The sequence below is a fragment of the Myotis daubentonii genome, chromosome 12, assembly GCF_963259705.1.
Source record: "Myotis daubentonii chromosome 12, mMyoDau2.1, whole genome shotgun sequence".
Taxonomy (NCBI): Eukaryota; Metazoa; Chordata; class Mammalia; order Chiroptera; family Vespertilionidae; genus Myotis; species Myotis daubentonii.
The window spans coordinates 56887152-56901218 of record NC_081851.1 but is presented as its reverse complement, the minus strand read 5'-3'; the positions used below and the strand labels follow the sequence as shown (position 1 = coordinate 56901218).

The following is a 14067-nucleotide window of genomic DNA, read 5'->3' as shown; positions in this document are numbered from 1 at the left end:
TATTTCCTTCACAACATTAATTACTCTCTGAAATTACCTACTTTGCTGTCTATTGCCCCTGTTGAAGTTATTTGGGTAAAGCCTTTGTTTTATTCACTGCTGTATCCCAGCTTCTAGAGCAGGCCTGGCTGCCAATAACTGTATGCTGAAGGGATGGATGAATGAATGAAGGAGGCTTACATTTAAGTAGTTTGTCCAAGGTGATGTAACCTAAGAGCCGGTATTCAAGCTGAACTCTGTCTAACGCCAAAGCATGGTTTTCTGTTATAGCTTTTTATAGCCTAAAGTCTTCCTAGATATAATCTAACCCAAGCCTAGTATTTTGCAGATGAGGGTACAGAAGCTCAGAAAGGCTAATTTTCTCCCCAATATCACACAGATTGTTAGTGGCAGAGCCAGAATCAGAGCCTAGACCCCTAGTGAGTGTTTTTGCACCATGAATTCAGTCTCCCCGGTTCATATAAAATCTATATGCTACTGTTGTGCATCATCCACCCACTTATTAATGCCATAAACCTAAGTCATACTTGACACCTCCCTCTCTCTTACCACCCTCTTCCTCTAATTCACTATAAAGTCTTGCCAGTGTACCTTCTAAAGATAGCTCATATCTTTCCACTTTTCTTCCTGTCCTCTATCACCCAAGCCACCATCAACATTCACCTATGTAATTGTAGTGGCCGCCTACCTAATTTCCCCTGCCTTCTCTCGTCCCTTTTCAATCTATTTTCTTTTTTTTTAAATACATTTTATTGATTTTTTACAGAGAGGAAGGGAGAGAGACAGAGAGTTAGAAACATCAATGAGAGAGAAACATCGATCAGCTGCCTCCTGCACATCTCCTACTGGGGATGTGCCCGCAACCCAGGTATATGCCCTTGACCGGAATCGAACCCGGGACCTTTCAGTCCCCAGCCGACGCTCTATCTACTGAGCCAAACCGGCTTCGGCGTCAATCTATTTTCTTTAGAGTAGCCAGACTTACCTTCTAAAATGCAAATCTAATCATACCACTCTGCTGCTTAAATTTTATTGTTTGTTTTACGGTGCAATTTAAAATTCTTAACATGGTCTTTGAGCTTGTGGGATCTGGCCCCTAACCACCCCTCCAGCCTCATCTTACACTACTCTCTCCCTTTCTCATTTAATGTACTGCTCCACTGACCCTATTTCTATTCCTAAGAATCAAGCTCTTCAAAGTTTTAATTCATGAGCCCCCCCCCCTTCTATGGGCCATGTCCTCTATCCCTGTCCCCCTTTTTCTCTTCTACTTGCCTCTTCATCCTCTGGGTCCCAGCTTACATTCCATTTCTACAGGTAAGTATTCTCCAATGGACCCCTCACAACTTCCCCTCTGACCAGGTCAAGTCCCCTATGAAATGTTCTCAGAAGGACCATCAATTTTTCCCACATGGCATTTATTACAATTATAATTAGGCATGTCATTTGTGTAATTATTTAGTTAATGTCTCCTCCCTAATAGACTGAAGCTCTAGTGACCATGCTGTGATCCACAGAGACATAGTAGTTGCCTCATAAAAATTTATGGAGCATTCTGTAGTTCCTGGGATGAAATATCAATGACAGTGCAGAAATGTTTAAGGAAAAGGAGACAGAACGTAAACACTAAAAACAGTCCAAAAGGCTCACTTACCCATTCCACCATGAGCAGCTTTTCCTTTTAGTAATGTCCATCAGCGCATTTCTTTTCCCAGAAGAACCTACAGCTTCGCTAAGGGGGTGTTGGCCTCTCCAGTTGAGTCTCAGATTTGAGAGAAGCCTTCCTTCTGATAGCTTTGCTGGGTAGAGTAATCTTGGTTGCAGGTCCTTACTTTTCATCATTTTGAATATTTCATGTCACTCCCTTCTGGCCTGCAAAGTTTCTGTTGAGAAATCAGCTTACAGTCTTATGGGCACTCTCTTGTAGATAACCCAACTGCTCTTCTCTTGCTGCTTTTAAGATTCTCTCTTTTTCTTTAATCTTTTTTTTGTTTTAATTATGATGTGTGTTGGTGTGGGCCTCTTTGGGTTCATCTTGTTTGGGATTCTGCGCTTCCTGGACTTGTATGTCTATTTCCTTCACCAAGTTAGGGAAGTTTTCTGTCATCACTTTTTCAAACAGTTTTTCAATTTCTTGATCTCTCTCTTCTCCTTCTTGCACCCGCATGATGTGAATGTTGGTACCCTTGAAGTTGTCCTGGAGGCTCCTTACACTATTTTCATTTGGGGGGAGGCGATTCTTTTTTCTTTTTGCTATTCTGATTGGGTGTTGTTTTGCTTCCTTATATTCCCAATCGCTGATTTGATTCTTTGGTTTCATTTTTAAAAAGATTTTTCTTGATTGATTTTAGAGAGAGAGTATGTGAAAGAGAGAAACATCTATTTGTTGCTCCGCTTATTCATGCATTCATTGATTGATTCTTATATATGCCCTGACCAGGATCGAACCTGCAACCTTGGTATTTCAGGATGATGCTCGAACCAACTGAGCTACCCAACCAGGGCTGAGACTTTGCTGCAGCAAATGCTCAATGGGGCTGTCTCTTTGCTGTTCATAGATTTACTCATTGATTCTTTTAAGATTTTACTTACCAATTTTTTTACATCCTTTTCTCTGAAATGCCAGATTTCTTACTCCTCAAAGCTAGAGATGCATCTGGGAGAAAAAAAATTAAGTGTTGTTACGTGTTTCAGTTTTTTTGTTTGTTTTTTAAAAAATATATTTTATTGATTCTTTACAGAGAGGAAGGGAGAGGGATAGAGAGTTAGAAACATCGATCAGCTGCCTCCTGCACACCCCCTACTAGGGATGTGCCTGCAACCAAGGTACATGCCCTTGGCCGGAATCAAACCTGGGACCTTTCAGTCCGCAGGCTGATGCTCTATCCACTGAGCCAAACCGGTTAGGGCAGGTGTTTCAGTTTTGCATCAAGACCTATTAGAAGAGAACTGAGAACTAAGCGAACATCCGATACTCTTTCCCAGGATTGCACAGTCATGCAGGATGCCTGGTGTCCTGCCTGATCTTTGAGTCTGGCCATTTGGGGAAAGCATAATTGTTATAAGGCTATTGTTTATTCTGATTATTGCAGTCATACATATTTATTGTAAACATTTTGGGAAATATAAAAGTATAAAGAGAAAACTTAACTGTGATAACTACCAGGAACTATAATTTCCTAACATGTTAGTCTCCTCTTTAAGCAATTCATATACATTCATGAAGACTACTTAAGTCTTTTAAATACTAGTAAAAGATTTACAGATGATGATTTTAGAAAATGCCCATTCATGGAATTTAGTGGGAAGAGTTATTGTTAAATTTAATGGTGTACCAAAGTTGGAAAATTTTAAATTTCTTAATTGTATGCTCCAGTTTGATTTTTATTAATTGGAAAAAGGGAAAAACTATGCATATTTAAAAAATTAGTATGGAATCAAACAAAAAAAGTATAATGACCTCAGTGGTTTTATTTGCTCCTGTAAATGATTTTCCATTTATTTTTGCCTAACATAAGATGCATATACAGTAGGTCTTTAACTGATGCATATGAATTGGCTGAAATCCCATTAAAATTTAACTTTGGATATTTGAAATTTGGTTATTGTTTTTGCTATTTTGTTGTGGTTGAAATCTAGTAAAATTTATTTAGAATATTGTACTATTTTCCTGAGTTATAAATATTACCATCATAACATCAACAACAAAAGAAACTCATGTGATATAATACTACTAATAATTATGTTACATTTGTTTAAAGTCAAAATGGCTTATTCTGAATATAATTTTTAAAAGCCATTTCCTAAAGAATGACTGCAAAGAATGATTCTAGAAGAGACTTCTATAATACAAAAAGGCCTATCCCCTTGTGTTTTTCAGGCATCTGGCCGGCTGAAGAGGTTTTGGCTTACTACTGCCTCAAGCACAGTGAGATATTCAGGTACAAAGCTGCACTGAAAAATACTTCCCCCCCCCAGCCCATTATTGGTATTGTATCTGCATGTTAAAGATTGTTATGGTTACACTCTTCAAATTAAATTGTTTAAAAGATAAGAAAAGGAGAGAGAGAGAGAGAGAGAGAGAGAGAGAGAGAGAGAGAGAGAGGAAAGAAAGAAAGAAAGAAAGAAAGAAAGAAAGAAAGAAAGAAAGAAAGAAAGAAAGAAAGAAAGAAAGAAAGAAAACAGGAAGAAAGAGAAAAAAGTTCATGGTGAAAACATGTTGCTTCTAAAAAAATCTGAATTGCCTTTGGGTACTAATATTGCACAGCAAGCTTTTTGCTATATGTCAAAAGCTTTTGATTTTCACTCAAGGCTTTTTATTTCACTTTGATTTTGGGGAAACAAAAGTGAAGCTCCAATCAATCTTTACTGATTGTAAAGGTCAAAAAAAAACTCCACAAAAACAATAAAGACTTTCTTTAAACTTCTGCCAGAGAAGTCACTACAGAATTTTTTATAAATAGATATCCCACAGATATTATTTAAAGGTGCCATCCCACTCCTGGTTTGTAAAGGTGTTTTGTACACTTAACAACGTGTATTTATAAAATATAGTAATAAATAGTAATTACAGATTCATGCTACAGAAATAAATGTTTTCAACTGTCAGTGTGCATTATAGATCAAACCCATGCATGAGGTTTATGAAAAAGAAAAAAAACACACCTTCTTTTATTTGAAAATTATCAAGATGTTTGGTAGACCCAGAAAATAAAGGTTTTTCATTTTAAATCTCATTTTATAAAAGTCATCCACTAGAAGCTTCCTGAAGAGCCCATTATGATTCCAGACAAGCCGTTAGAGATCATGGGGTGTGTGTTTTAGCAATATGTACTTACAAGACTGGGTCAATAATGTATATTTTTTGAAGTTCAATGGGCCCATATTTACCAACTAGTCTGTAATTGCTTTGAACAACTGAATACCCATTAAGTGTATTTTGGACTATGAATGTTCTTGTTTGGCCTTTTCTCCTCCCCTTCCCTCTCTTTCCACCTCTCCCTCCCTTTTAGTGCTGCTTCCCCCACCCCCACCCCCCTTCGGGTGAGGTAATAAACTTCCCAAACTGGGATGAAGAAACAATCTTAAGAATCTAAACATGTAGAATAAGAGCAGGGCCGTATTGAATTTGGGCTGCAGAGCTGCCCTGGACGCCTGGCATTTGCTCATCTCGCTGTGCTTAAGCTTGACTGGAGCTCCAATCAGCGGGCAGGGGGCCAGGGCGAGATGTCACCCGTGGAGCGCTGATATTTAGGCACAAAGAGGAAGGTAAGTGCAGAGTGCCACGCTAGCCTGTCAGCTTTAACTTGGAGCCGCTCTACTTTGGAGCGGCGAAGTCAGAGCCCAGTCATTACTTTAGCTGGGTTTGCTGGCTTAGCCATATTATGTCCCTGCATTGTTTATTCACTGTGTTGTGTCGGGGTCAGTTGTGATTTAAGTGTTAATTGCTAAATGCTCTTTGTGTAATTGTTCTTGATGCGGGCGGTTCAGCTTTCCCAAATGTTTCGGTTTGTTTTAGATGATTATTTTTTTTTTTAAATTCAAGATTGCATTTATTTTGTATGTGTGGTGTGTGTGTGTGACGATAATATAGGTATACACACACTCATATATATTCTTCATTTACTTGTCTAACTGTTTTTGAAGGAATGAATGTGGATTAACAGTGTTATCCTTTCCTAACAATTATCTTTCGCTACTCTAGCTAGTTTAGTTCTAAAAGACAGCGCCATTGACAAGGGAAAAAAAGGGAACCTTCTCAGATTTTTCAGCTCAGCGGTGGTAATGCTGCAGTGAACACTAATGAGGGAACCCCCACTGGTTTGCCTGCTTTGTGACTTTTCTATTTCATAATTATTTTTAAAACGCAAAACGACATGAGGTAGCCCAGTCATGTCTCTACAACTTCCTGGTAGCGCCGTTCTTACTGCAGATGGCAATTTGTTCTTGTAACATATATCTCTCTCTGACCATTTTCATCTAATTTGTATGGGTTCTACCATTTCTTTTCTCTCTTTCAGGGACCTTGCTGTGTGTGAGCTAGGGGGTGGCATGACATGCTTGGCTGGGCTCATGGTAGGTCTTTTCTCAATTCCAATCTCATTCAGAGGGAGGAACAAAAGGAAAAATGTTCCAGGGCCTCCAACTGCTGGGTCAGAGAACCGTCAACAGCATCAGCTGCGGTCAAGCTGCCGGGTCTTGAGAGACCTTCTAGATTGACTTACTTTCGGATCATATTGATTTTTATGGCTGCCTCGATGAGCAGAAACATTTTACCTCAGTGAGTCGATATCGCTTGTCGTGACATTCCAGGCCTCTCACAGTCTTTCTTTGCCATAGCGAAAGCATTTTTTTTTTCTTTCAGATTATAGTCCCATTTGCTAAGATTCAGGAATAGCCCGGCGAATCACAGTTGGAGCACCATGATATAGCTGCTAATGTTTTGCCTGCATTATTACACCAACAAACATGATCCAGAGCGCTCAGTAATTAGATTCTTTTGAATTCGATTGGCCATTCAGGAACGTCGTTCCCCATTCTCTGGGTTCTGAGTCATGTATTCAGGAGATACTATGTAGCAGCACAGTGCATTAGACAAGTTTTTATGTCTCTACAAATAAAAGCATATTGTTACACTGATTGGCATTTGACAAACCTGTCGCTCTTACACAATGTGTCGAGGTTACAGCCCAATGTGCGAGCATGTCAAAGCTCACAAAAAAATTACCCTCACAAAGCCATCTGCCTGCAATGCAAAGTTATATGAAGGGCATCAGGCAGTCAGACAGAAGCAAGCTGAAAGGCAGAGTGACAGCCTTGTATGATGGCTCTACTAGATAAACAGAAGCCCGCAAATGAAAGCCTCTCAGAATACCATCATCCGCTGTCACAATGCAATTACCGAACAGAATGATAGCAAGATAGAGGCTCCCGCAAATGGAATGATAAAAGTATTGACTGATTTGATTGAATGATTAAAATAATGCAGACATAAAATGAAAAAAGATTGAAGATTGTTACAGAGAAATAGGTGAGGAAGCATGATACTGAAGGCTTGTCACTCCTGTCTTCACTTCCACACAGACAAGCATATTTGCTCATTGTTTGCTGTCCTCCCCCCACCCCCCCCCTTTTTTTTTCCAGGTTGCTATTTCTGCAGATGTCAAAGAAGTTCTGTTAACTGATGGGAATGAAAAGGCCATCAGAAGTATCCTTATTCAGATAGAAAATGGGTTTGCGGCGTTCATTCCTCCCCTCTCCCCATCCCCTCCCACCCCCAGCTGAGTAACGCTTGATATAAAGAAAGTCAGCATGGGGTATTAAAACAGAGTTTCCCCCATACATATGATAAGTAATTAAGAAAAAGTAGACATATATGGAGTTCATTGGGCAAGATGAAGTGTTGTTTATTTTGATCGATTTTAATGGTCACTTCTCCTGAAAGGAGCCTATGATTTGTGGACTACTCGAGGCAGGAAGAACATTTTGTTTCCAAATAATTTTCAGGCATTCTTGTTTTTTATTTCCAGTGAAATTTGCCAGCACAAAATAAATTACGTAATATTTATTACATTGGATATTGCTTACAAAAATTAGCTTCCAACTTCATGTTCGTCATTACCTTTCTTGTGTTTGGTAGTGTACATCCGTGCCATGTAATATTATGCCTACTCTAATTCCTGAGGAGTTACTTCTATCTCCCCACTGAAAACAGCTAGCAGGTTTTCATTATTTCCTTTTATTTAGGATTATGAGAGCTATCTCTTTTTTTCTGCCATGCTATTACAGTTCAAACCCCATTATATTAGATTATGCTTTACTAATATGTACACAGAGTTCATGAAAATTGAACTGTACTTTAACTAAGAAAGCAAGCATAATTTGTGGCTTCTTTAGCAATCGAGCTGATTTGTTCAGGGGCAGTTAACAGTCGTTAGAAATTGAGAGGAAAAGTGGAAGATATGTTTGCTTTGGGTTTTTTGGTGTGCCTTACATTTACATTCTGAAGAAGGTAATCTCCTTATTTGAATTTGAGACTCCTAAAATGTCAAAGCAGGTCTGATTTTTTTTTTTTTTTTGTGGCATCTTACATAAAGCCTTTTTAAAAATTATTTTCTTTTGCTACCTCCGCTCTGTAATTTTTTTTTTTTTTTTTGCAAATAACATTTGCAGCAGCTCCATCAGGCTGCTCCGAGGGGAGGAAGGAGGTACCAGAAGCACAGTAGCTGATATTGTGCAGCCGCACTTGTGTGCTCTACAGAGCCCCACCCAGCTAATTGCCTGACAGACTTAAAAAAAATTCAGGAAGGAAAAACAGCCAATCACAGGCTTGGCCTTTCACACAAGGGAAAGAGATCTCAAAAGGTGCTTCCTTTTTTAAAATGCAGGATTTTAATCATGATCTTCAGGCTGTCGCAAGTTTCTCAAAATATTCCTGAAGATGAGCCCATGTTGTTCATTCACTCTGCTTTTATTCTGAGTTACTTCGTGCACGGTATCATTTCCCTGTGCTCCTCCCCCGCATGTCAGGGAACACAGAGAGCGAGAGGGAGTCAGGTATGCCGGCTCAGCCCCAGCGGATCTGCTCTTCCAGGGGCGAAAAAGGGGGCAGGACTGTTGGGCAAGAGAAGGTCATTTTAGCCACAGAAACTTTCAGCTTGGGCCCAGCAACCTGAGGTTTTCCTTAAGTCAGCAGGTGTCTCATTTAACAGCCTCAGGAACCAATTAGAACTTTTAACAAACTCTGGGAAACATCTGTAGTCCGCATGTAAATTTAATGACACAAATTATTATCGAGCTGAACTACAGAGCTTCCAAAGAAAGGAAGCAATGCTAATGTCACTAATTAACGCACCTTGGCTTTAAACAGCAAAGATGCCAGGCCAGCTCTTGAAATCAGAGAGGAAATCTCAGATTCTGTATTCACTCTGCCGGCCTTTCAAAGAAATGATTGGTACAGCCCCCTCCCAAGAAAATGGATTTTTAACATTTGGTCCTCAGAAGCTCAACCCTGAGAGTGCTTTTTTGTGCCGGGGTTTACAATGGGTTTAATATAGCGGGGTGCCAGAGGGCAGGAGGGGAAGAACTCTCCAATGTAGATAAAGTAGGTCCTTTCAGGATGCAGACCCAAACGGGCAGTGCTTTATTTCGTCTCTCAGGACTTTCCTAGTGCAGTGCGGTTTTTGTCATGCCGTTGTTCTATGTTTGTGTGCATTTTTCTGTTGTAACTAGATCTAATTTTTTTAAAATAAAAAAAACAAGCATGCATCAAGCCTTAAAAAATTGGCAATGTGTTTTTCCTGCTCTTAATACTAATGATATCCTGACTTGCTAATAGAGCTTACAACTGGCATTCATCCTGCGCAGTTTTGCTGAGTGAGGTTAATACGAATGAAAATTTTTTTTTCTATGTGTGTGCCCATTTTCTGTTAGAATAACTAATTCACTGAATCACATGCTGTTGATGCATATGGGTCGAAACAGACTCATTTAAAAATTACTGTTTACGTCTTTCCTTTAAAATTTTAGGAAGCCTAAATTATATAGCAGTTGTAGGATATTATTCAAAAATTACTTTCTAAAAAGTAAAAGTGGATGTCAACCAAAAAAAGGGGGAGAAACATTGCCAGAAGCCAGAAAATCTCTAAGCAAAGCTGCTAATTATTCTTAATGGGCAAGATGAGCACATTAAGAAACAAATGAATACATCAGTGAAATGTAATTGAAAATCGACCTGGCAGTCGCGCATCACATCTGAGTATTGGCCTGTATATTATTCTCATCTTTTAAAAAATTATTTCTGTTGTTCTTGGCATCTGAATTTAATGAATCTACCTGAGCCTTACTTCCTAGTCTCTTAATCTTCTAACATTCTGATTCTTATCTTTTTTAAAAATAGAGCATTTCCTGATATTTTCTTTTTATCTTCTGTTATTTCTGATTTTTAAATATGTGAGGCAATGGAAAGATGTGTTCTGAATCTCTATATCATAGAAACATATCAACCAGTTGTGAGGTTATTTTATTCACTGTTTTCCTAAAATGTATCCAGTGGATTGGCTGTATCTTCTAGAGCAGCGGTCGCCAACCTTTCGGACCACCAGTGGTGGTTGGTGACTGCTGTCTAGAGCTCTCTACCTTGACCTGGATAGCTAGATGTTGATTTGAGATTTATTAAACAGAGATATCTGAAAAGAGATGAAGATTTGAGGTATAAGTGAATGTTGTAAGTCTGAACATTTTCTCAGATTCCTGGGTAGATGTCTTTGAGGCTCTCCGTGGCCCTTAAACTACAGAGCCCCCTACCTCAGAGTGCCTCTCCGTACTGATGCCATGATTTAGCTGTACCCGGAGAGAACAAAGGATAAGTTAGAACATAACATCATTTGGTTCATCCATTTCTCAAATTTATCTTGAAATAGTATGGAATGTATTCCTTTTCTTTGGCGCTGCCCTTTTAGTGTAATTATGAATTCTCCAAGTGCTCACAGATAATAATTACTCCATAAAATTTGTAGCTGGTGATGGCAACGACATGAGAATAGGGGAGAGATAGGATATACTGAGCTATTATGGATGCTAAGCTTCTTCCAAATCATAATGAATAAAAGTACAACATCTAAAGGTGAGCATCCCTCTCTGCTACACTCACTACTCGCCCAACACAAGCGCCCCGCCTTGACCCCTCCTCAGTAAACATCAAGTTGTCACCTGCAGCATATGGCAACGCTTGGCGACCCATTTCCTGTGCCCCTCACCCAAGCGTCTCATCCCCACAGTATGCACAGTCTGGATCATGATCTCAAGCTTAAGATTCTTCCAAATTTGGTTAATTTCATGTCCATTTTAAAGGACACCCCTGCTTGCCATTATTTTAACAGAATCCCTGATTCCAGGCATCGATCAGTGAAGCTGCATGTGGACTGCGCAGCCTGGGTCGGGGATAGTTGGGACCTTGGGAATGCCGGGCCCTCCGCCTCCACCCAGGCCCCTCCTGCAATACCAATGCCAGCTGAAGTATTGATGCCAGCACTTCTGTTTACAAGATGAGTCACAAATGGACCTCTGTGTGCCTCACATTGGGCAAGAACTCAGCAAATAGCTTGGAAACTTAATTAATTAAAATTAATTCAACCAGTATTAATTGCATGCATTTCAGGTGCTAAAGAGACAGCAGAGGACAAGACAGACCAAGCCCCTGTCTTTGTGGGTCACAGGCTATGCCTTGGCTAGAGCACGCATTTATACACGGGAAAGACACTGGAAACCTACAGGGTAGAAGTTCTTGGATTCCCCCCAGTTACTTAAATTCTACAATATAAATGTTCACTTAACTGACTCTGAGTGGCAGGGAAAGAAGGTAAAGCTTCATTGCCAAACTTCACTTGAGTTACAATCACCAGCCTCTTCATCCCTCCAAAGCTTTTACTTGAATTATTGAAGAGGATAATGAATTGACATGAATTAGGCACCTACTATGTGTCAGGCTCCTCGTATGTGACACTCCATTAAGCCTGTAAAATAGGTATCATCATTCCTGTTCCGAGGTGGAGCTCAGGGAGGTTAACTGACCCACGTTTACACAGCCGCTAAGAATCGGAACCAGCGCTAGAAGCCAGGTTCAGTTGACTTCAAAGTGTCTTTTTCTCCCATTAAACAGTTCTCTTCACCAAAAGCTGGGCTGCTTGGGTGAGTGTCATCTTGCATTTCCTCAGCGCCCTCTGGAAGAAAAGTTCTCTCATCCATAAACCACAGCTGACATTGCTAACAGAGTTCAGATCACCTCTATGCCATCTTCTCAATTCATTTGAGTAATGAGCACACTTAGGAATATTTGGCGACCTTTAAATGAGCAAATAGTGTCACATTTTAGAAACTTTAGAAATAAAAGTAAACAGGATTTATATAATAATTTCATAGTTTCCCATTCTCACCTTTGATGTTCCAGTGAGGAATGAAGGAAACATGAACCACGAAGGTAGTGCCTCTTGAGCCGCAGTGTTCTTCTTTTTCAAATGCTTTCTTGTTTAAAGAACAATACCAATTCTCAAAATGTGTGTGTGACCACCGATAAATCTAACAATTACTAATTGCAGCAGGAGGTTAATATTTTAAATCATGTTATATATAATAGGTAACATAATTTGTTTAAATAAGTGATATCATTATGCAAAAATATAATTTTAAGAATAAAAATCAAGTGAAGCAAAATTATAATGGAACCCCACTCCTGAGCTTTGCTTTATTTGAGAACATGTAGAGCTAGAATCCTGGTCTCCTTTTAGCCACGAGCATGTGTCCTCTGGCTCTGGAGGTCTCTTTGCCCAGGCAAGGCGATTGGAGGTGATTACTCTGTATCCCTTGAATCAGAAATCTCTCTTTGCACCCAGCACCCCCCACGGAAGTCTCCCAGAAGGTGGGTGCAGTTCAGAGAACACGATTTGGTCCATTCTGTTCAAAACTGTCCCGGACAGACCGACTCCGTTTGATTCAATTTCCTTTATTACCCTGAGGTGACACAGAAGAAGGGCCACATTGATTATTGGGCACAGTGCCAACTAGAGGAACCACCCAAAAACCCCACCTAAAGTAAAGGGTGGGGATCAGAATGTCAGAATATATCTCTTAAGGTAGTATTTTCATACGCTATTGACATTTTTTTCTAACCCACCAAATATATTCTCTCCCCAGTTCTAAAAATAAAGCAGCCTAAATACTGCTGCAAATTTTTTTCATTTAAAAAAAAATTGCTCCTAGATTATAAATATATATGCTTGCTTCAGCCTGGCCACCTGTAGTCACAGGTTTATAAATTGTATAAGAGTATATAGTGTTGAGATGTTTACTAAAAATTATTAATAGGTTTTCTGAGTTATATAATTTAACTTCCCTGTGACTATTTTATAAAAAGTATTACCTCCAGTAACAAAATAACATGTTTTGCTTGATAGATTAGGCATGTACTCACAGGACGCGACAGGTGTACCTGTCACATTCTGGCTTGCAGTTGGATGCCATGGAAACACTGACTAGGGTGTGGCCAGAGTGTGGGGGAGCTCAATCAAAAACAGTTGTCAGCTGACTACTAATTTTGTTCTCAGAATAAAGATGTCAGCTGTCCTTTTCTACAAGACATTTCATGTAGAAGACTTTCCTGAAATACTTTCTTCCTGAAATAGAACTGTAGGCCTATGTGTCATTTCAGTTAATCAAAACAAGTAGGCAAATTAGTCTCTTTTATTTTTTTAATGAATGTAATTTAACAGTATTTAATTTGCATACAGGAAAGTTCATCCAGGAAGAAAAAAAAAAGTCTGCATTATAGCACTTTTGTAAACCTCAACAAAGCCCTTCATTAGGAGACCTAATTGATTTTTCCTCCCCACTCCTGGGGGAAGAAAGCTATCACAGTACCTGCTTATTCACTCCGAGAAGAAATGGGTGTGCCTGGTGTTTCAAGCAGAGATTTGGGTTGAAGCGTCCTGTGGCTCTGTTCTTGCAGGGAGACCTGGGCCAGTGCTCGCTTCCAGCATTCAGGAAATCTGTTTTTCTGAGCAATAGGGGAACATCGCTTGTCTGCTTGGTGTCCTCCCCATGGGCCCAATTTAGTTCAGCTTGCAGCCTTCGCTGGAATTATTTTATTTCTTGTTTATTTAAACCTGCCTTATTCCAAAAGAGGGATTTTGAGGTTTCTTACAGTGACACATAGAATATACCATATGAAATACATGAGAAAATGAGGGCAATTGACAATTAGAAAGACAAGAAAACATGATGAAGCCAGGAGTGGAGGTCAGTATAGAAAATATACCCAATAGGAAGGAGCTGCTGTGGTGGCCAGACTTGGGTCTGAGCTGCACAGCGACTGGAGCAAAAAGAGAAAGAGGAACAGTTACAAGATTTATAGAAGTTGAAGCAAAACTAACTGTCAGTCTGAAGTCTAGCATTTCCCATGCGGACACCCAATGTGCTGTTTCCCCTGGGCCCTCCTGGAGACGATGTTGCGTGCTGTAAGTGACCAGCTCCCCAAAACATCTTTTCAGTAGACATGGCTCTTCTTGTACAAGT

The 14067-nt window shown here is 39.7% G+C and overlaps 1 protein-coding gene across 3 annotated transcripts in view; it reads left to right on the top strand.

The window, feature by feature from the left end:
• Positions 1-14067, top strand: part of CAMKMT (calmodulin-lysine N-methyltransferase) — a 290479-nt gene that overhangs the window by 246031 nt on the left and 30381 nt on the right. Inside the window, exons 4-6 of one of the 3 annotated variants that reach the window (XM_059659955.1) lie at positions 3881-3941; positions 6021-6075; positions 7144-7207. In XM_059659955.1, coding sequence (XP_059515938.1) covers positions 3881-3941; positions 6021-6075; positions 7144-7207 — 180 coding nt within the window. Of the gene's footprint in view, positions 1-3880; positions 3942-6020; positions 6076-7143; positions 7233-14067 lie in introns of all 3 variants that reach the window. The other 2 variants (XM_059659956.1, XM_059659957.1) reach the window with 2 other exon arrangements.